General features: G+C 42.9%; 1 protein-coding gene across 1 annotated transcript in view; it reads right to left on the bottom strand.

The window, feature by feature from the left end:
* Positions 1–19008, bottom strand: part of ARSJ (arylsulfatase family member J) — a 50603-nt gene extending 31595 nt beyond the window's left edge. Inside the window, exon 1 of the mRNA XM_072119206.1 lies at positions 18366–19008. Coding sequence (XP_071975307.1) covers positions 18366–18691 — 326 coding nt within the window. The 5' untranslated portion in view covers positions 18692–19008. The remainder of the gene's footprint in view (positions 1–18365) is intronic.
* Positions 19009–22181: the final 3173 nt, after the last annotated feature.

The raw sequence follows: 22181 nt of genomic DNA, 5'->3' as shown, positions 1-22181 counted from the left end.
AGAAAAAAGGAAACGAAAAGGAGAGGGGGGAGGGAAAAGGGGGAGGGAAAGGTGCGTGAAAAGGAGGGGATACATACAAGGGGTGGTGGACCTGTAAGACCGGGTTTCAGCCAATAGGGGAGGGCTGTGGCATGTACCTGCCTATGATAGAAGGTCGTGGAGTTCCTGAGAATTCGAGAATGTATCCCATGGGATCCAAGCTGTGTTCGCCTTGCCTGGATCTGCTGAGTCATTATCTACCAACTCCTCCATTCTACGAATAAACCCAAGCTCTTGGATCCATTCAACTATTGTGGGAGGATGTGGGCTCTTCCAATGTCTGGGAATTACTGTACAAACTGCGGTTAAAAAGTGACGAAGGAGGCCTTTCTTGATGGTAGAGATAGTACAGGGTATAATCGATAATAAAGCTAACTGAGGAGAAGGAGTGGCACTTTTACCAGTGACCTGATGGTAGGCGTCAAAGACTTTATTCCAGAACGGCTGGAGGACCGGACAGCCCCACCATATATGGAGCAAAATACCCACTTCCGCACCGCAGCGCCAGCACACGTCTGAAACCTCGGGGAAAATACTGTGAAGCCATGAGGGGCACCTATACCACCTGGATAGTATTTTATAGTTCTTTTCCTGAGCACTACAGGGAAGTGGCATTTTATGCGAGAATAGAAAAGCCTTATCTAGTTCCTCGTCTGTTAGTTCTATAGAGAGAGCTGTCTCCCATGCTCCGATGTAATTCGGCCTACCTGGAGTGGCATCCTCCAGCAACAGGCCATATATGGTTGAAAGAGCATGAGCTGGTGGGAAGGACAGTCTGAACAATGCTTCTAAGGCCGTGGGAGACGACCCGAACGCAGTACGATCAGGGTCAGCCGTTATGTATGATGCTAGTTGTCTATGTTCCAGCCAGGATAGTGAAATATCAGGGTGGGAGGCCCTCAGGGACTCCATTGTGGGGATGGTCCCACCAACCACAATCTGGCCCAGACGGGTGTCAGAAGAAGCCTCCCAACAGAGGAATCGCTGTCTACCCACATCAAGTGGGAATGCAGGGTTATGAAATAGAGGAGTCAAAGGGCCCCCCATCCTAAGTAATGTATTCTTGCTCATCAGTCCGTCCCACGTGAAGAAGAAGTATGGGGAGAATAGGGAGTGAACGAGGTCCGGCGGCCTAGAGTTAACCGGGACCCAGGGAAGGTAACGTAGCGTTGGGGAGACCAAGTCACGTTCCAGCCGGGCCCACTGTTTAGTCTCTGTATTGTAAGTCCAATCTACCAGCCGCTGGACGATGGCCGCTGTATGATATAGCCGTGGATCAGGGAGTCCCCCCCCCCTAGCTTTTGTACGGGACAGCACGGAAAAGCTAATGCGACTAGAACCGCCTCCCCAGATAAACCTCCGAAAAGCGGTACGGAGTTTCGAGAAAAAAAAACTTGGGGGTCGGATCGGCAGTGTCTGGAATAAGTAAAGAAAACGGGGCATTGTGTCCATCTTTAAGACATTAACTCGGCCGAACCAGGAGAGGTGGCGGCCACGGTACTGGCTGAGGTTGCTGAGGGTTCTCTCTAAGAGAGGTTTGTAGTTCAAGGCATACAGAGAGGAAAGGTCCGCTGAGATATAAATACCCAGGTAGCATATGTGGGAGCTCTTCTATTTAAAGGGGAATTGAGAGGCCAGGTGGAGCGCTTCAGCCCCAGGGAGGGATACATTTAAGATCTCTGATTTTGAGAGGTTCACCTTAAAATTACTAAGGGAGCCGAATTTTGTAAATTCTTCCAAAACATTGGGGAGAGTAATTCAAGGCTGCGAGACATATAAAAGGAGATCATCAGCGTAAAAGGCCGTCTTGTAATGGTGGGTTCCAATTTGAAGACCATGTACACTAGGGTTCCGACGGAGGGCAACAGCCAAGTGTTCCATGGCTATAACATACAAGAGAGGAGATAGGGGGCAGCCCTGTCTGGTGCCATTCTTAATACGGAAGGGATCAGACAGGATACCGTTAGTTCGGACTTGGGCCGTGGGGGCCGAGTATAATGCCTGCACCAGGCCCAGAAAGCGTGGACCGATGCCCAGCTGTTTCAGCAAGGCCCAAAGGAAACCCCAGTGTACACAGTCGAAAGCTTTCTCTGCATCCACCGAAAGCAAGCACATCTGCTGTCTGGTCGACTTAGCCCTAGAAATAAGAAGCAGAGTCTTATTAGTGTTATCGTGTGCTTTCCTCCCCTGGATGAAGCCCACCTGGTCATTATGGATAACGGCTGGGAGTAAGGGCCCTAGGCAGTTGGCCATTAATTTAGAGAGTATTTTTATATCCATATTAATAATGCCGGGTTTGGGGAGCATGGAAATAGAAGCCTGTAACAATTGCGGTGGGAGGGGAGCCTGGGAGGAGATGCAATTGAACGTACGCGTCAAAAATGGGGCTAAATCAGTCTTCAATATCTTATAGAAACGGGGAGTCTCCACTAAAGTTTAGATCATTTTAAGTCTGAACTAGAACAGTTGACTCCACCCTTGGTTTCTCTAGCTACTGGAAGCTGTAGTTTTGTAATAGCATGGGGCATAGTTTGGAGTTTATTGCTTTAAATTAAGGCAAATGCAACATAAATATTTATAAAAAAATATAAACTTATAATTTTAATTTGCGTGTTTATGCTAGGTCAGACTCACAGATCCATATTGTAGTAGTTTGGTGTGTCAAAATTGCCTTCTTTTGCCAAAACTGAAATATAATCTAATGCCAAATGTACATCATACGTGGTCAATCTTCAAGACCTCAGCAGTTTGTCCGAATTTGTAGAACAGTTAAGTAAGTAACATATCTAACATCGGACAAACAGCTGAACAGGTGCCAAAATATCAGACCACACAACATGAATTCCTTCTGGCCTGACACTGTGGACTATGAGGACAGTTTGTTAGAATGTGCTGGCAAAGCTTGTGTGTAGCGAACTTACAGTCCTTTTTTGGCTAACATAAATCTTAAAGAAAAAGTGTAGTAAAATGAGGTACAGTCATACTATCCAAGCCAAAAATGGGCATCATACAAGTTTTGATTGCACATTCATTAAACAATTGCTATTAAGTAGTCTCCAGAGAAACATTTGGCAAAATCCTAATTTTTAGTTTTCCATTTTAATCTTCATTAACAGTTGCTTCTCTTTCTTTTTTATTAACTGTCTGAGATGAATGTATTTTACAGTATATGGAAGATTTTCGTAAATTAAATCTGAATTTTGTCATTTTTGGGTCCATTTCATATATTACTTAGTGATCTACATATACTGCCAAACAAAGCAATGAAGACTGATTTTGTTTGATTTGGCCATTTTTTTCCAATTTAAAAAATCTGATCTCTCAAAATGAAATAAAATGAAAGATATAGCCACAGAGTCCCTTGTCAATACGGTGTTGGATGATTCTTGCCATTAATGAATTTGGTATACACTGTTTTGATCGCATCCGAAATGTTGTCATTTTAATTAAAAAATATAACATTCCTTCTCTATACGCCACAGAACCAGACATATCCACTGTTAAAGTTGCAGTTAAAAGTGGTTCAACTCCTGATTAGATGATATCTTCAGTTTTGTGGCATACAATCCTGGTGCAATAGTAAGTATAATATGTCCTTGGTGTCACGGTTCACAAGCTGTAGCTGTTTGAAGTGTGCCCTTACTCCATCCTGTCACCTGAAAGAAGTATGGAGACAAAAGAGGGGACTGCAGGGAGACTGGCTGACAGAAGAACATGCACTCTATGTGCCATATAGGCCCTGAAATAATTGTAAATGCTAGCTTAATGCTAGCACTTGCAATTCTTTGCCCTAATCCGCCACCTTCATGGCAGCGGGGCATGAAGGGGTGTGAGTGGGCCGGTGTGGGGCATTACTGTCCCCATGCCGGCGCACTCGCTGCTGCCGGCGGCTTTTCACATGTGAAAAGTCGCCTGCTGCATTTATTTCTACACCAAGCCATTTCTGGCCTAGAATAAACGCTGAAGCCTCTTGTTGCATCACACTGCAAAAATGCAGCGGTGTACTTATCATACGCTGAGTGCCAGCATTTCTGTAGCTGTAATGTATTTTGGTAAAGGTTTGTTCAACTTTACTGTTTATTAAACAAAACTCTAATGATAAAGTGCTTATCTTTTCTCATTTTAAGTTGTCTGTTGTCTCATTTTAAGTTGTTTTTAAAGAATAAAAATCCTTTATTAAGTTAAAGTCTTACATGTAGAAGTAAAAAAAAGTAAAAATTGCTATGGTAAATAAACCTGTTCCAGAGATATCATCCTTTAAAATCTGCAGGCGGGCTGGGGAGGGATTTAAAAAAAACTGTACTCAGGTCTTTGGTCGCTCCTGGTGTCCCGCACCGCCGTCTCAGCCACGCCCACCTGTCCCTATACTCAGAGCTGAATCAGGCGCTGAGATATGGGAACGGGAGGTGAAACTGAACTCAGTGCAGCTTCCATGTCCCTGTAAACAAACAGGAGCGTGACGAAACAGCGGCACAGGACACAAGGAGTTGATGGAGTACAGCTTTGTCATTTTATAAAATCCCTCCCCAGCCTGCCTGCAGAATTTTAAAAAAAGTTGGACTACCCCTTTAAAGAAGAGCAGAACATAATTTCATAATTGACCGGGACATTCAGGTACCAATGTAACTGATGGGTAAAAGAGCACTAAAATATCATCCTGCACATGCCTGATCTAAACATAGTACTTTTTGCTAACAGACAACAAATTATTTTGATACCAGGATTATGCCAATAGTACATGTTCCAATATTAATGTAATTAAAAAGATAATTGTGAATTCATGAAGGATGCAGGATATACTTATAGACATTGGGATATTACTGGTTAATTAAGGCATTAAAACACTTCTTGGTGCAGCTCTGCACTGCATGGTACACTCATATAAACTTTTTACTTTCTAGGTGATAGGATTTAGAAATAATTTATGTTTGTGCATATGTTTTCATTTGCTACCTGTAAGCAGACATGAGCATGTCCATGTGTTCTTGATTTTCTAGCAGCAAAGTTGTCTCAGTGACATTTTACAGTTATACAAGATCTGTAGTAAATACACACAGTTAACACAGTAAAAGACAGGCTTACACTATATCACTGATGGCAAACCTTTTAGGGACTGAAACTACAACGAAAAGCCACATATGTTTCACAAAGTGCCAAATGCCAATTTAAAAGTAACTAAAGTAACTCACGGGTTTCAAACGTATTGGCGCCCTGAGGACACCAATAAAGCAGAAAGAAGGAGACATTCGATTATAGTAGTTTTCCTCTAAGGTCCCATTAACAGGATTAATCACCGGTCCGGAGAAGGCTCTACAATCATAATCCAGCTCTGTCCACACCTCCTTGCTCCTCCTGCACTTTAAGTCAATTTAAAATAACGCTGAACGTGGCATGTATTGGGCTGCCTGTGACTGCAGGAGGAGGTCTTGAGTCCTGAATGGTGAACTTTGTGCTGGGTGATGGCCTGGCTTCCCCCAGAGAGTGCTCCGAGTGCCACCTCCGACACCCGTGCTATAGGTTCGCCACCACTGCACTATATGGAACATGTGCAGAGAAGTCAGTACCTGAGACCATCCATGAATCAGCTTGGTGTTATGAGGTTCATACGTGATCATATTTTATGATACAATCAGTTGATCAGATGACATTGAAACAAATGACAGACTCTTAAAGGAAACCTACCACCTGAAGTGGCAGGTTTCTGATGGAAATACCGGGCACCAGCTTATTTTTGTTAGTGTTTTAAACCACTTTTTAAACTTTAAAGCCGGCGCAGGGAGGTACGCGCTCGGCGCTTACCGTGCGCGCGGCTACATAGGAAGTGAAGGAGAGCCGCGTGCATGGTAAGCGCCGAGCGTGTACCTCCCTGCGCCGACTATAAAGTTTAAAAAGTGTTTTAAACCGCGGTACCGCGGTTTAAAACACTAATAAAAATAAGCTCCGGCACCAGCTCACCCTGAGCTGGTGCCCGGTATTTCCATCAGAAACCTGCCACTTCAAGTGGTAGGTTTCCTTTAAACTATCAAGTTTTTCAAATCCATCCATTTTATGCAAGTCTTGGGGGAAAGTGGTTATAGTGGAAGATATAAACTCTGCATTTATTTTATACAATTAAGACTATGGCTTTGGTTTCAGAAATGTGGAGTGTTGTTTCTGAAGTTAGGCTGCATATTATATACCATAATATATCATACCAGACACTGGAGCATGGAACAAGGTTTTAATTATAAATTTATAGCATGTATCTGGCACAGAGTTATGGGTAAATTCCTTTGGGTAAATCTGGGGCACAGATTTTGAATGGCATTGAATTAGCTGACATAACGTAAGGTTCATAGGAAAAGCACTTAAAGGAAACCTACCACCACAAATCTACCTATAAAGGTAGATCGGGTGGTAGGTGAATCAATGGGACGTGAGGAGAGCCCTTTTAAGGGCTAATCCTCACGTCCCCGCACTGTTTTATAAACTTTTATTACCCTAATATGTTAATTTACTTATGCGGCTACTGGGGCGTGGAGTAGCCGCATCTGAGGTTACACGGTAGCCACATTACCCCTCCTACTCACCATGTTCGGCGCGCAGCTGCTCATAGCTGCGCGCCCTCGTCCGCCGATCCTGCCGTCTGCGCATGCGCAGAACAGCAGGCCCGCGCCTGCGCGGTCACTGCTCTGAAGCCGGGGCTGCGCAGGTGCGGGCCTGCTGTTCTGCGCATGCGCAGACGGCAGGATCGGCGGACGAGGGCGCGCAGCTATGAGCAGCTGCGCGCCGAACATGGTGAGTGGGAGGGGTAATGTGGCTACCGGGGCGTGGAGTAGCCGCCTCGTGTAACCTCAGATGCGGCTACTCCACGCCCCAGTAGCCGCATAAGTAAATTAACATATTAGGGTAATAAAAGTTTATAAAACAGTGCGGGGACGTGAGGATTAGCCCTTAAAAGGGCTCTCCTCACGTCCCATTGATTCACCTACCACCCGATCTACCTTTATAGGTAGATTTGTGGTGGTAGGTGCCCTTTAAAGGAAATCTCCCACCAAAATCAAACATGATAAACCAGGGGCACTTACTCATAGATCCAGGCACATTGACTGTTAATCTTCTTATATTTGTTATCCATGGCCCTTGTCCTTTAAAAATCAATATTGAAATTATGCTAATGAGTCACATGGGCTCTAGGGGTTCTTACCAGAGCCTCTCCATGCTGTAGCTTCACAGACAATTACAATGCTGAGAAAGCAAATGGAGGGCAAGACAGTGTAACAGCCTGTGAAGCTACAGCATGGAGGCGATCTGGTAATTCACCCCAGAGCTCTTCTGGCTCATTAGTAAAATTTTTAAAGTTGATTTTAGAAGGAAGAAGGCCATGTATAACAAATATAAGAAGATTACCACAGTCATGGTGCCTGGATCTACAGGTATGAGTAAGTGTCCCTGGTTTACCGTGCTTGATTTCAATGGTAGATTTCCTTTAGGGATGACACACAAAAAAATTCAACAGATTTTTTCCTTTTTTATTTTCCAAATACCTATGGATTTCCATATATTGGTGAACTCTGGTTTATAAAACCAGAGATTATACAATCTATCAGAATGTTAAACACCATTTATTTATTTTCTTATAGAAAAGTGAAGAATAACACTTGGTATTTATGCTCTACTTGTGAGGTCCATAAGGTCTCATCTGCAAAACATAAAGGGTCAGAGGACATGTATATTCCTCACAAATGCTTCCCAGATCTGCTTTTAATAAAAAAGTTGAGGGTTGTTGTCCTTGGATCATCTGAACTTGTTTCTCTGATTCTGGAAGGACACCAGTTTCATCATGTAGTTTGCATTGCTAGTTGGCCTCCATTTTTTGTCAGAACTGACTCTGAGCTGTCATTCTGGTTGGTAGAAAATATTAAATGAATGAGACAATTAACATTAGTTACATAATGGGGCAGACGTATCTTTTTATTTGCCTTTTTTCGTGTTTTCTTTTGCATGTGTGCATTTTTTACTACTTCTCTGAAGTTCATGGTGCATAGGTTTTCCTGCTTTGTGTCAAACTCATCTTTGAATTGTGCCTGGTGGCAGATGTTGGTGCATGATTTATCACTATTTTGTGCCAAAAAAGTTGCAAAGAAATGTACAAATATACTCCAGACCCTATCAGGTGTAGTAAACTGATTTGGTATAGGCTTGCGCCAAAAAAGCACACAATTTAACTAAAGGAAAAGAAGTGCTTAAAAAACATGCATGTGCAACTTGCTAGACTAAGATACCCCAATATGTTTCACAAAGTACTCAATGTAAAGCTGGCCAGTGTATAAACTCTAACATGTTGGTATTCTATTTTACCTGACTCCAAAATGATATACAGGCAGTCCCCAGGTTACGTACAAGATAGGTTCCTTGGTTTGTTCTTAAGTTGAATTTGTATGTAAGTCAGAAATGTGTATTTTATAATTGTAACTCCATATACCCACCACAAAGCTAAATACATCTCTATCATTAACATGAAAAACTGAACTATCACATGGCCATAAGTATTCAGACCCTTTGATCACTATTGAGTAGAAGCACCGTTTGAGCTAGTGCAGCCATGAGTCTTCCTAGGAAAGATGCAACAAGTGGTTCACACCTGGACTTGGGGATCAATTGGGTTTAGGTCAGGGCTGTGGCTGGGCCAGTCAGGAACGGTCACAGAGTTGTTCTGAAGCCACTGCTTTGTTATTTTAGCTGTGTGCTTATGGTCATTGTCTTGTTGGAAGATGAACCATAGGCCCAGCCTGAGGTCCAGAGCACTCTGGAAGAGGTTTTCATCCAGGATAGCTCTGTACTTGGCCACATTCATATTTCCTTTAATTGCAAAGAGTTGTCCTGTGCCTGCAGCTGAAATACACCCCCTTCACGTCCTTCATGTATTTTTTTAAAACTGTATATGGCTTTGATATGTTTGCCCTGAGGAGAGGCTTCGGTCGGCACACACTGCCATAAAGCCAAGACTGGCGGAGGGCTGTAGTGATAGTTGTCCTTGTGAATCTTTCTCCCATTTCCCTACTACATTTCTGGGGCTCAATCACAGTGATCTCCTGGTTCTTTTTTACCTCCCTCACTAAGGTTCTTTTCCTACAATTGCTTAGTTTGGCTTCATCACTAGGTCTGGGAAGAGTTTTGGTAGTCCCAAACATCTTCCATTTAAGGATCAAGGGGGCCACTGTGGTCTTCGGAAACCTTGAGTGCAGCAGAAATTCTTTTGTAATCTTGGCCAGATCTGTGCCTCCTAGGGCAGTTCATTAGACCTCATGATTCTCATGTCCTCTGACATGTACAGCAAGCTGTGAGGTCTTATATAGACAGGTGTTTGCCTTTTCTAATCAAGTCCAAAAATTGTAATTAAACACAGTTGGACAACTATAGGAACAGAACAACTAAAATTTGCATTAGGACAAATGCCTCATACACAACCATTATATATCTCAATGACTATAACATAACAAAACGTTTTAATCATTTTGTTGCAGAAATGAAGGGTACAGGTAATAATAGTAAATTTTATTATAAACTGCACTAAATATAGGAGCTTCTCTGTGAAAGTTTTCTACCTCTTTCTCCTGTAGTGAGCAGTGAATCTAAAAGCCTTCTGAGGCCTGTACAACTTATATAGATACAGATAGGATCTTTAACTCTTTTTCAATTCAGATCTGTAAGGAGATTAAATTACCCAGGATTTGTCTGTATAGAATAAAGTCATTAGTTACTTCAAAAGGTTGCTTTATCTCTGAGCTGTCAGAGAACACCAGGACAGAAAACTGATGTATACAAACCGCATCTTTATCTAAGTGTTAGTCCCCATTAAAACTTGCAGCCTTTCCTGTTCTCTGCCTAACAGTGCTGTCTACAGTTCGGAGTCTGTTCCTTCTGGAATAGATATACTTGATTGGCTTAATCAAACACCATGTTATTAGACTTCTTGTAGGTCATGTTTGGTGTTAAGGGGGTTGCCTTTCAAGGTAGCAAAATGAGGCATTGTTTTCCATTTAACACCCCAGAAAATATATTTACATACTTCTCAGAAATCCCTGGTAGAGCATCTATGGCTTTAAGTCTCCACGGCCTTAAAGGGGTTTTCCCCACAAAAGAAAAATCTCACATCTCAATCCCCTTGTGATGTTAACACAATACAGATCATTTTATTTACTAACATTACATTTCCTTACTTGTTACTGATGTGTTATTGCTGTTTTAGCTCCTATCATTCCCTAGTCTGTTCAGTGCAAAATCCCAGGGTATGGGCGGGGTCTCTCTAAGCAGACACATTACTATATTATCCATCTAGTTCTGTGAGGTGACATGTGATTACATTATCAGGATACAGTTCTATATACACTTTCATCTGGCTTCTGACATTGTACTAACACACTGACACATGGAAGGAGAGATGACAGACTTTCACACTGTTACACTTTTAGCTCTGCTACATCTCACAGATATGTGCCTACCTGCCCATTCTAACTACTTGTAGTTTGTAGCTTGGAGCTCCTCTTTGCTCATGATGTGCTGACAGGAAGTGTTCAGTGTGACCTCTGTGCAAGGGGCATGGCTGCAGGAGAGAGAAACAGAAATCTCAGCTCCAAGCGGTCACTCAGCAATCCAAGATGGCGGTCCGACCCTAAGTCAGAAGTTACAGGGTCGTGTCTATGGGCAACTGAAATTGTGTACACCAGAACTGATACAGACAGGTTGGACTTATATCTGTGAAATGCTGTATTTTTGTTAATAACAGTGAATTAGCGAATGTATTATTTTGTTATCCTGATAACATATAACTTGTCTTTGTGGGAATACCCCTTTAATCGGCAAACTCTCTATAAGGAGAACTCTAACCTTCTGACCGCCTAAACAGGCAGCCTCTCTCTACAAAATATAGCAACCAAAATTTCCTGCTAACTTGATGTACAACATGTCACGAAAAAACAATATCAAAACCAGTTGGGCAAGTGTGCTAAAGATATTACTGGATAAAGTTATATATGGCAGTTTTTAAAAATAGGGCCTGGTCAAAAAGGCACAAATGAGCTTGGTCACTAAGGTTTTAATGACTGTACAGCGGACGCCCCTTTCAGTGCAGAATTTTGTGTTGCATCGGGTACAGGACACTTTATAAACACTTGTGCACTGAAAAGAACATGCAAAGTTAGACAGAAAACTTGTGCAGCGGCTTTAACAAATGTGGCCTTTGCCATAACTTGATTTTGACAAAAGTTTTATAAAAATCTAATTTCTATAGAAATGAACAAATGAAGGGCAAACCATGCTTCAACAGAATAAAAAAAAAATAGAAGTCATAAAACAGGCCTGGATAGAAATGATGATGCCCCTAAATAAAATGTGAGCAAAGGGACTTGTTAAATTGCAGTCTGTCCACTAATTAGCATCACAGGTGTCTACAATGTTGGAATCAGTCAGTGGCCTGTATATAGGGCTACAGGTAACGGTGCTGTTTGGTGGCATGGTGTGGACCACACTGAACGAGGAAGCGAAGGAGAGAGTTGTCTCAGGAGCTTAGAAAACAAATTACAGATAAGCTTGCTAAGGGTTTAAGGTTATAAGACCATCTCCAAGCAGCTTGATATTACTGTGACTCCAGTTGCACATATTATTCAGACATTTAAGATCTCTGTAGGCCAACCTCCCTGGACGTGGCTACAGGAGGAAAATTAATGACACATCAAAGAGACGAATAATACAAATGGTAACAAAAGAGCCCAGAAAAACTTCTAAAAAGATTAAAGGTGAACTTCAAGCTCATGGGACAACAGTTTCAGATTGCACCATCCGTCGTTGTTTGGGCCAAAGTGGACTTGATGGGAAACGATCAAGGAGGACACAAATCATAAAAAAGCAAGACTGAAATTTGCTAAATTACATGTTGACCAGCCACAAAGCTTCTGGAAGAATATCCTATGGACAAATGAAACTAAAATGTAACTTTTTGGCAGGGCACATCAGCTCTATGTTCACAGACAGAAAAATGAAGCATATCTTGAGAACACTGGTCCTAATGTGACACATGGAGGAAGCTCTGTTATGTTCTGGCACAGGGTGTCTTGAATATGTGCAATGAAATTTTAATACTATCAAGGGATTCTAGAGATACTGTAAATGTGGTGCCCAGTGTCAGAAATCTGGGTCTCAGTTGCAGGCTATGGGTTGCATACACATTAATGATTAATCTGAATGAATGAACAGATTAATGATCCAAAACACACAGCTAAAAACACCCAATAATGGCTAAAAGGAAAACATTGGACTATTCTGAAGTGGCTTCTATGAGCCCTCTAGAGAGATGCAGAATTTTCATTGACACACAAATCATTTGATTGCCTCAAAAGTTTGTGTAACAATATATTAAGTTAAGGGAGCCATTATTTCTGTCCAGGCCATTTTTATAATAATTTTTTTTTTTTTGTTAAAGCATAGTTGAAAAGGAATGTCTGCCTTTCATTTTTTCATTTTCATAGAAATTTATTTTTATTTTTGTCAGATTATTGTCACGTTATTTCTGTGACCATTGTGTGTCTTTTTTTCATTAAATGAGGGGCACCAACAATTTTGTCCATGTGTGTATAAAAGAAAAAAAGAGACTTTTTGTCCTGACTGGCAAAAAAGCCACCATTATGGAAGGCACATTTTGATATTTGCTGTGGGACCCCTTTCTTTTCTCTGTGCACCATGTATTTCTATGTAATTGTGCAGCAGTCCTTTACTTTTATTAATGCTCTATAAAGAGGGCCTGTTATTGCCATCTGGATCAAATATCACCTGGTACAGCTTTGTTCGTGGCCTCTGCATTTTATAAAAGGAGGCTGAGCTGGACGTCTTCTGTGTTGTACTATTAGGAATACTGTATTTATATGGGTTTATCGCCACAAGACACAAGAAAATACGCTGAACTTGAAGATGAATTGCAGCAGAAAATCTATTAAAGATCCTGACTTACTTCATGTCAAAGCTTCCCTGGCTCCTAGACATTTCTGCAGATTGCTAGACACTAGATGTAATTTATTGCACTCAGTTACCTAAAAGCTAATGAGCTCATCATGTACCATACCGAGCAGCGAGCGTTTCCTTTTCAGAAGAACAGGGATCTAGTGGTGAATCAGTGTCTCAAAACTTTATTCACTGGGAGGAAAAGAAAAACTTCTGTGCCGACAAAGTTCTGCCTCAAAGTGCAATGAGAAAATATAAACTGTGGGAAATAGCTTTCAATTAGGGTAGTCTCACATTGGGTTTTTTTTCACATCAGTGATTTTTAATTGAACCCATTTTGGCTTAAAGTAAATCTACCATTTGTTTTTATGAATTATAAACCAAACATACCTTGAGAATGATATAGCTACACTGATGCAGAAACATATCTTGTTTTATCCCTGAGCCAAGTGGTTTTGCTGAAAAAACAATTATAAAATTAGGATAATGAGGATCTCTCGCTACTTTGGCTGGCTCAGGACTTCTCCTCATCCTAATTATGCATTGCTCCAGCCTTGTCCCGCCCAGCATAAGCCGAGAATATGTCATCACTGTGTTTTCCCTGACAGGCAGAAGTAATCAATCGCTACACCATCCCCCAGCTGCTGTATATGAGTCATCCAGCTCAGGTTGATTAGTCCTGTCTGGACAAGTTCCTTGTGTAAAACAAATGGATTTCCTTTAAGGGGAACCAGGATCTCTTTTTCTGGCTCCCCCATATCCCCATAGAGTATAATGTGCACATTGCCAAAGTGTTTTATAATAAAACTGTCTTTTTCTGATAAAAAGAAAAGCTAGATGAAAGTTTACCTTTCTCTCTGCTGAGCTGTATCTCATGTCCCATGGGAGTGGCCAGTGAGGAGTGGTTCCCACCCTCGGGAAATGGCTCCTTCATGCATCTTATTCAAATTAAAAAAACACCCAGAGAGAAAGGTAAACTTTCATCTAATGTTTCTTTTTTTTGGAAAAAGCCAGTTTTATTATGAAAACTCTTTGGTAATGTGCACACTACTATAGGGACATGGGGAGCCCGAAAAAAGGCTCCAATTGACATGTTCCCTTTAAGATTGTTTTTCTCTTCTTGGCTTCAGTGATTTGTCACTGATGCCTTACTGAACCATTCTTTTCAAAGGGTTTTTTCACACTTCAGTTTTTTTTTCACTGATCAGTAGTCAATTTAGAACCAGTTCTTTTTGAGTTCGCTGACAACATTGGATCAGTGGAAAAGAATGGGTCATAAAGGCATCTGTGAAAAATCGCTGAAAAGAGAAAACCAATCTATTTGTGTCCATAAGCCAAAATGGCTTTAGTGAAAAATCACCAATGTGAAAGCAGGGATAATACAGGGGCACTATCCAATAGTCACATGGATCCAGAGAAGACACAACACAATGGGGCTTATTTAGCTATATGCTTAGAAGTAACATTTCTAGTGATTTGCACCAAATATTTTTACAAAATAGCTTGTACAAAATTTAGTATTTCAGACAGTTTGTGACACCTTAATTAATTGTATGAGTAAAAGGGACTCAAAGTTGGTATGACTTATCAGGAAAAAAGGTATGGTCTAATCACTCCAAAGATTATGCAAATATACCAACATTTTGGCACATTTTTCACCCATTTGTTACTGGTTGGAGGGGATATCATTGGTGTTTCCTTCTAGCAACTGACCCCTCAAAAAGGGGTATGCATTTACTTATGAGCGCATGACCCCCTGATCCGCCAGAAGTCCACGGGATGTCACAGGATGTTCTGGAAGAAGTTGGCCAAGGTAAGTGCAATATGAGGGAACCTATTAAGGGATTTACTTACCATAGAAAACTATTTTCTTATATGTGGCCAAGCCTGAGTTTCCCTGACTGCACATATAAATAAGTACTTTCTTAAACGAAATCTACCATCAAAATCAAGTGTGGATAAACCAGGGGCACTTACTCACAGATCAAGGCACTGTGACTGTGGAAAATTTCTTATATTTATTATTCGTGGACTCCTTTCTTCTAAAGTCAACTTAAATTATGCAAATTAGTCAGAAGGCCTCTGTGGGCTGTAGCTTCACAAGCTGTTTAAGTGCATTTACTGTGCAGTAGCATGTCTTAGACTCTCCCCTGCTCACTCGGCACTTCCCCCTCCCTCTGCCTGCTGTAATCTCAGGGCAATAGAGGAAGTTTCAGCACACAGTGGCAGGGGGAAGTGCTACTGCACAGTGTAATAACATGTGAAACTACATGACCTGTCACCTGGGACCTCATATTCACTAAAGACAGGTTGCAAAAGCCCATTACAGAAATATGCCTTTCTTCCTTCTCTCAGCATTTGAATATAATTGTGTGTTATAACTTACATTGCACCCTGACAGAATCCTCTGTGTAGTCCTAGGGGTTGGGCTTTGGCTTGGAGGCATTTCAAAAAACAACATGTGACTTGTCTGTGCTCAGCTCCTGTACAGCTGCTCTCTCCTGCTCCTTCACAGAGCTTACAGCCTGGTGAGCTGACATCAGTAGGAGAGCGAGGTGATGTCATGCAAGAGGTGTGAATTCACGCCTCTTGCGTGATGTCACTTCCCTCCCCCAGCATGGAAAAGGGAGACGCATGGGTAGTTCATAATTAGCAGCCCAGAGCCCTGGAAATCTTGTCCCAGCGCTACGTGCTGCTAAATATGTTTCATTTCTAGGTGATCCTGGAGTGTCAAGAATAGTGGCAGACAGCGCCAGGATTAACATTTTTTATGTCATGTACGTATCTGATTTCCTTTAAAGGACATCTACCACTAGGATGAAGGATTGTAAACCAAGAAAATTGACATAGTGGGGTGTACCCCCGCTTTTGTTTTAGCTTCTTATGACCTGGTTTTTACAAACAAAAGGTTTTTAAAATTATACTTATAAGTCTGAGGGGCTCTGTGCTCAATAGGTTTAATGGAACATGGAGCCCTTCAGGCTCATTTACATAATATTTCAAGCCTTTTTTTTTTTTAAAAAAGGGAATAAAAACTTTAAAGAAGAGCAAATCCTTACAGAGTGGGTAAACAACAGTATGTCAGTATGCTTTGACAGTGGCGTACGTAGGAGAGAGAGGGCCCCCTAGCAGGCTATTGCATGGGGCGCCCCTTCCCACTTAAAAAATATACATATTAGTATACTCACACATGCGAGTTACAATCACATATAAATACACTCATGTGGATATACACATACAGTGTATACAGACACCATATACACATCACAGATACTGCATATACACTCACCGGCCACTTTATTAGGTACACCTGTCCAACTGCTCGTTAACACTTAATTTCTAATCAGCCAATCACATGGCGGCAACTCAGTGCATTTAGGCATGCAGACATGGTCAAGACAATCTCCTGCAGTTCAAACCGAGCATCAGTAAGGGGAAGAAAGGTGATTTGAGTGCCTTTGAACGTGGCATGGTTGTTGGTGCCAGAAGGGCTGGTCTGAGTATTTCAGAAACTGCTGATCTACTGGGATTTTCACGCACAACCATCTCTAGGGTTTACAGAGAATGGTCCGAAAAAAAAAAAACATCCAGTGAGCGGCAGTTCTGTGGGCGGAAATGCCTTGTTGATGCCAGAGGTCAGAGGAGAATGGGCAGACTGGTTCGAGCTGATAGAAAGGCAACAGTGACTCAAATCGCCACCTGTTACAACCAAGGTAGGCAGAAGAGCATCTCTGAATGCACAGTACGTTGAACTTTGAGGCAGATGGGCTACAGCAGCAGAAGACCACACCTGGTGCCACTCCTTTCAGCTAAGAACAGGAAACTGAGGCTACAATTTGCACAAGCTCATCGAAATTGGACAGTAGAAGATTGGAAAAACGTTGCCTAGTCTGATGAGTCTCGATTTCTGCTGCGACATTCGGATGGTAGGGTCAGAATCTGGCGTCAACAACATAAAAGCATGGATCCATCCTGCCTTGTATCAATGGTTCAGGCTGGTGGTGTCATGGTGTGGGGAATATTTTCTTGGCACTCTTTGGGCCCCTTGGTACCAATTGAGCATCGTTGCAACGCCACAGCCTACCTGAGTATTGTTGCTGACCATGTCCATCCCTTTATGACCACAATGTACCCAACATCTGATGGCTACTTTCAGCAGGATAATGCACCATGTCATAAAGCTGGAATCATCTCAGACTGGTTTCTTGAACATGACAATGAGTTCACTGTACTCAAATGGCCTCCACAGTCACCAGATCTCAATCCAATAGAGCATCTTTGGGATGTGGTGGAACGGGAGATTCGCATCATGGATGTGCAGCCGACAAATCTACGGCAACTGTGTGATGCCATCATGTCAATATGGACCAAAATCTCTGAGGAATGCTTCCAGCACCTTGTTGAATCTATGCCACGAAGAATTGAGGCAGTTCTGAAGGCAAAAGGGGGTCCAACCTGTTACTAGCATGGTGTACCTAATAAAGTGGCCGGTGAGTGTATACATCACATTATATGTAATAGCTGGAGATGTGCAGTACAATATAGATATAATGGTGCCCATCCTCCATTCTTTATTGTGTCAGGTCGGATGCCCCATAGCGGCTGATATTGCTGCTGCCACTGTAGTTACGCCCCTGTGCTTGGATTACAATCCTTCATCCTGGTGGTAGATTTCCTTTAAGGACTATCCTTGTGAATAAGCCATACTAAACCTAGCCCCATTCATGGACACCACTATAGTCCCCAGACATACCAGCCACTATGTATTGTTTATTCCTCCCTAGTACTTCCTATCTTACATCATACTGCTCCCAGCTGTAGCAATACATTTTGTTTTTAAATATTTTTAGAAGGCAGCTGACAAGAGATGGCACATTTATTAAAAACAGTTTGTTCCAGATATTAAAGCATCTGGACATCATTTTCACTGTTTGGGGGTGTGGTCTGTGTTATGCCACATGTAATACACCAAACTTCAGCCAAATCAGGTCATGACTTTTACATGTGAGGGAGTACTTTACAACATATAGCACCAGAAGCCATGCAAAGATATATGTGTTATAAAGCTGTAAGACTTTGCCATCTGTTATTCTTTCTATCTAACAGGAAGGCTCAGGACTGACACATTCTCCTCGGTTGAAAGGAACAGGACTGTTTCAATGTTACCAAGTGTCCTATAAATAAAACAGGGAAGAAAAACTATTTTATAGACATTTGGTCATTAACTATTGGTGTGCCACAAGCATGTGTGTGATGAATGCTGGGATTTCTAGTCCCACACCAGCAGTGTATTGCTTAGGATAGGAGGCTGTAAGGTCTGCTCTGGTGCTAGGGGTTGTCCCAGCACTTACCTCCCAGTGATGAATTGGCTCCTGGAGGGTGAGCAGATGGGCTGCACATAGTAGTTCTCCAGCTTGACTCCTTCTGATGCTAGTTTATCCAGTGTAGGTGTCCTGATCTCAGAGCCATGGTACCCAATATCTCTGTATCCTTGATCATCAGCCAGAATGTAGATGATATGAGGCTGAAGTCCGATCTGCTCGTCCACATTAGGGTGCAGGGTCTCCCTTTCCTCCAGGTTTGGGGTATCCCAGGACAGGTATCCATAGGTCATGATGCTCAGCATAGAGAAGGCAGCCAGTGCCCCCAACATTGTGCTGCAGCCCCCCTGCCCCATGCAGCCCTGCACTAGCGGTCAGTCCAGCTCCCGGCCATGTGCTGCCCTGTGGTCAGGGTGCTGCAGGAGCCCACCCCCACCCCTGTCACCCTGCACTCCACATGGACGGCTCTCTCCTCTCCTTACACGTCCAGCTCTGAGGAGAAATGAACTCCGAGCATCTGGGAGTTTCTGGCAATGCCCCCAGAGCGGTCACACATGCAGCATGTCCCATCCCCGTGCAGTAACCCCATCAGGACCCCTCTGTACAGAGAGGGGGCACAAAGTTGTAGAAACTTGGGATGGCTGTAAGCCCTGGTGTTAATACCTCCTCTCTGCAGCACAGGGAGGTGAGACCTCAGCCCCTCTGTATGAGGACAAAAGGCAGTCTGACTTGGAGGTATGTGGTTTCGTGTAAAGAGATGAGCAGAACAGTTTATATCCAATTTCTACAATCATTGGTTGGATACATTCATGTTATTGTACAATAAATAGCTTTGTAAATTTCCACACAATAGACGAATAATGTCTTCTCAACCTTTCCATTTTTAGCAAGACTGCCTAGAAAGGCTGCTATCAGGAAATTCAGGACCACATAGGGGGAAAATTGTGTGTCCCCTTGTTACAGTATACAGGCAGTCCCCTACTTGAGGACACCCGATTGCCCACTGTGACTTCTGGTGAAGCTCTGTGGAAGCTTTACTATAGTCCCAGACTGCAGTGATCAGTCAAGCAAAGGCAGAAGTGAAATCAGTGCCGTAACTAGGAGAGGCAGGGCCCAATGGAGTACCCTTACTAATTAAAAAACTACAAATGACACTCATGTAAACATACATTTATATACCTATATACATAAACATAGTTATTTACTCAAACACATTTATATACTCTTTAGCACATTTATACACACACATAAACACACAGAGAACATATACACAAAACATATACACACATACAGTGCTATATACAGACAGCATATGCACACACATACAGTATATACACACACACCATACATCATATAAACATACAGCATATACACACACACATATAAAGCATATATACATCACATAAATGGTGTATACATATTATGCCGTACAAAGGTGTAGCATAATATGTATATAAGGGTGCACATCCTCCATTCTTTAGTTTCAGGTCAGATGATGGGGCCCCCTAACACTGCAAGCCCCATAGTAGCTGCTATGGCCACTACCACTGTAGTTATGCCCCTGAGTGCCCACTAGCCCATTTCTCGACTATGGTTTATTGCTGCTGATTTCCCCGTCCAGATATCTCTGTGCATAACATCTCCACACTGCACATCTAAAAATACGACATTCACACCATAATGTCTTCTGGATAACATTTTGCTCCTCAATATTATATACTGCTCACACCACACCTGATCACACAGTAACCACTAGTTACCATTATGATATATATATATATATATAATGTCCTCAGAATAAAAATATATGTATAATTAAATATAAATACAGAACCCTCTTAACCTCTTGCTGCTGATGCCCTTTGTCCATTTATTTTTCAGTTTACAGAGATGTATGAGGGTTTTTTTCTACGTAACAAATTTCCAAATGAGTTAAGTTGCATTTACAACATTTTTTGTGGGAACTGTATTTCACCGTACACCCCAAATGACAACTGTATATATTCTTTGGCTCAGTACTATTACAGAGATACGAATCTTATATATTTGATTATGTTTTAATAATTTTTTTTAAATAATTTTTTTACTAAAAGGATTTTTACATTTCCATATATTCTGTCGCCAAAAATATTTTCATACTTTGATGAGATGTCATACTGTTTTTTGCAGAATGAGCTGATGTTCTTTTTTATACAATTTTTGGGACCGTGAGACCTTCTGATCACCTTAAATTAAAACTTGTATGTGCAAAATGGCAAAAAGCTGCATTTTGGACTTTCTGTCATGGGTTCACCGTCGGGAATAATGGTTGTTATATTTTAATAGTCAGGGCATTCACCCCTTGAGAAAGGTCTGACAACCAAAACATTTGGGGGTGATGGGCAGTGTCCCACGTCCATTGTACCTCATTGCTTTATCAGGTATATATGGTCTCCCTGGCTTTGTACTTCATATTTATTATTGTTACAGCCACTATATGGGATGCACTATTAACCAATATTGCACATACCTATCAATGTTTTTTACATTTAGGGTTTTAATATGTGTACACTGCCATGCACTTCAGTCTTTATTTCATTCATCTTTGCCTTTTTAACCATCTTAATTCATATCAATAAAGTATTAGTATTTTTTCTATTTTTGCTCTTTTTTCTTATTGGCAAACCTCCCTTTTTGGGCTCTGTTCCATCGTCACGGGCGGCTGGGAGAATGTCATGGGTCCCCCCCCCCACTCCTGTATCGGAACCAGGTGGAGGCGGGATCAGCCCCTGCTACCACCTCACATGATGTTTGCTGCAGGAGTCATTTGAGGAGACAGGGGGCCACAGTGAGAGAAAGCTGTATGTCAGGGGAGGATAGAGAACAGTGGAAGCTGGAGGACAAGAGAAGGAGGCTGCTCGGAACAGGAGGAGGCTGCTGGTGGAGACAGGAACAGGTTGCTGGAGGACACAGGAGTAGGTTGCTGGGGGACAGGAAGAGGCTGCTGGAGGACACAGGAGCAGGTTGCTGGGGGACAGGAGGATGCTTTTGGGGACAGGAGGAGGCTGCTGGAGGACACAAGAGCAGGTTGCTGGGGGCAGGAGGATGCTTTTGGGGACAGGAGGAGGCTGCTGGAGGACACAGGAGTAGGTTGCTGGGGGACAGGAGGAGGCTGCTGGGGGACAGGAGGATGCTTTTGGGGACAGGAGGAGGCTGCTGGAGGACACAGGAGCAGGTTGCTGGGGGACAGGAGGAGGCTGCTGGGGGACAGGAGGAGGCTGCTGGGAATAGGAGGAGGCTGCTGGAGGACACAGGAGCAGGTTGCTGGGGGACAGGAGGAGGCTGCTGGGGAACAGGAGGAGGCTGCTGTAGGACACAGGAGTAGGCTGCTGGAGGACACAGGAGCAGGTTGCTAGGGGACATGAGGAGGCTGCTGGGGGACAGGACTAGGCTGTTGGGGGACAGGAGGAGGCTGCTGAAGGACACAGGGGGAGGCTGCTGGAGGTCAAAGGAGGAGGATAGAGGACAGGAAGAGCTGTAGGACAGGAGGGGGAGGCTGGAGGACACAGGAGGAGGCTAGAGGACAGGGGGAGCTGGAGGACAGGAAGACAAGGTTGGAATTCACAGGAGGAGAATAGAGGATGGGAAGAGGAGGCTGGAAGACACATGTGGGGGATGGAGGACAGGAATAGGAGGCTGGAGGTCACAGGAGGATAGGGGAAAGGGGAGGGGAGCTAGAGGACACAGGAGGAGGATAGAGGACAGGTGGGCTGGAGGACAGGAGGAGGAGGCTGAGGGACAGGAGGAAGATGCTGGAGGAGGAGGCTGGAGCAGGCTGCGGGACAGGAGGAGCATGCTGGAGGACAA

Source organism: Engystomops pustulosus, chromosome 1 (assembly GCF_040894005.1).
Source record: "Engystomops pustulosus chromosome 1, aEngPut4.maternal, whole genome shotgun sequence".
In the NCBI taxonomy this organism is placed as follows: Eukaryota; Metazoa; Chordata; class Amphibia; order Anura; family Leptodactylidae; genus Engystomops; species Engystomops pustulosus.
The sequence above is the reverse complement of the archived record's forward strand: the minus strand, read 5'-3'. Positions and strand labels throughout refer to the sequence as shown.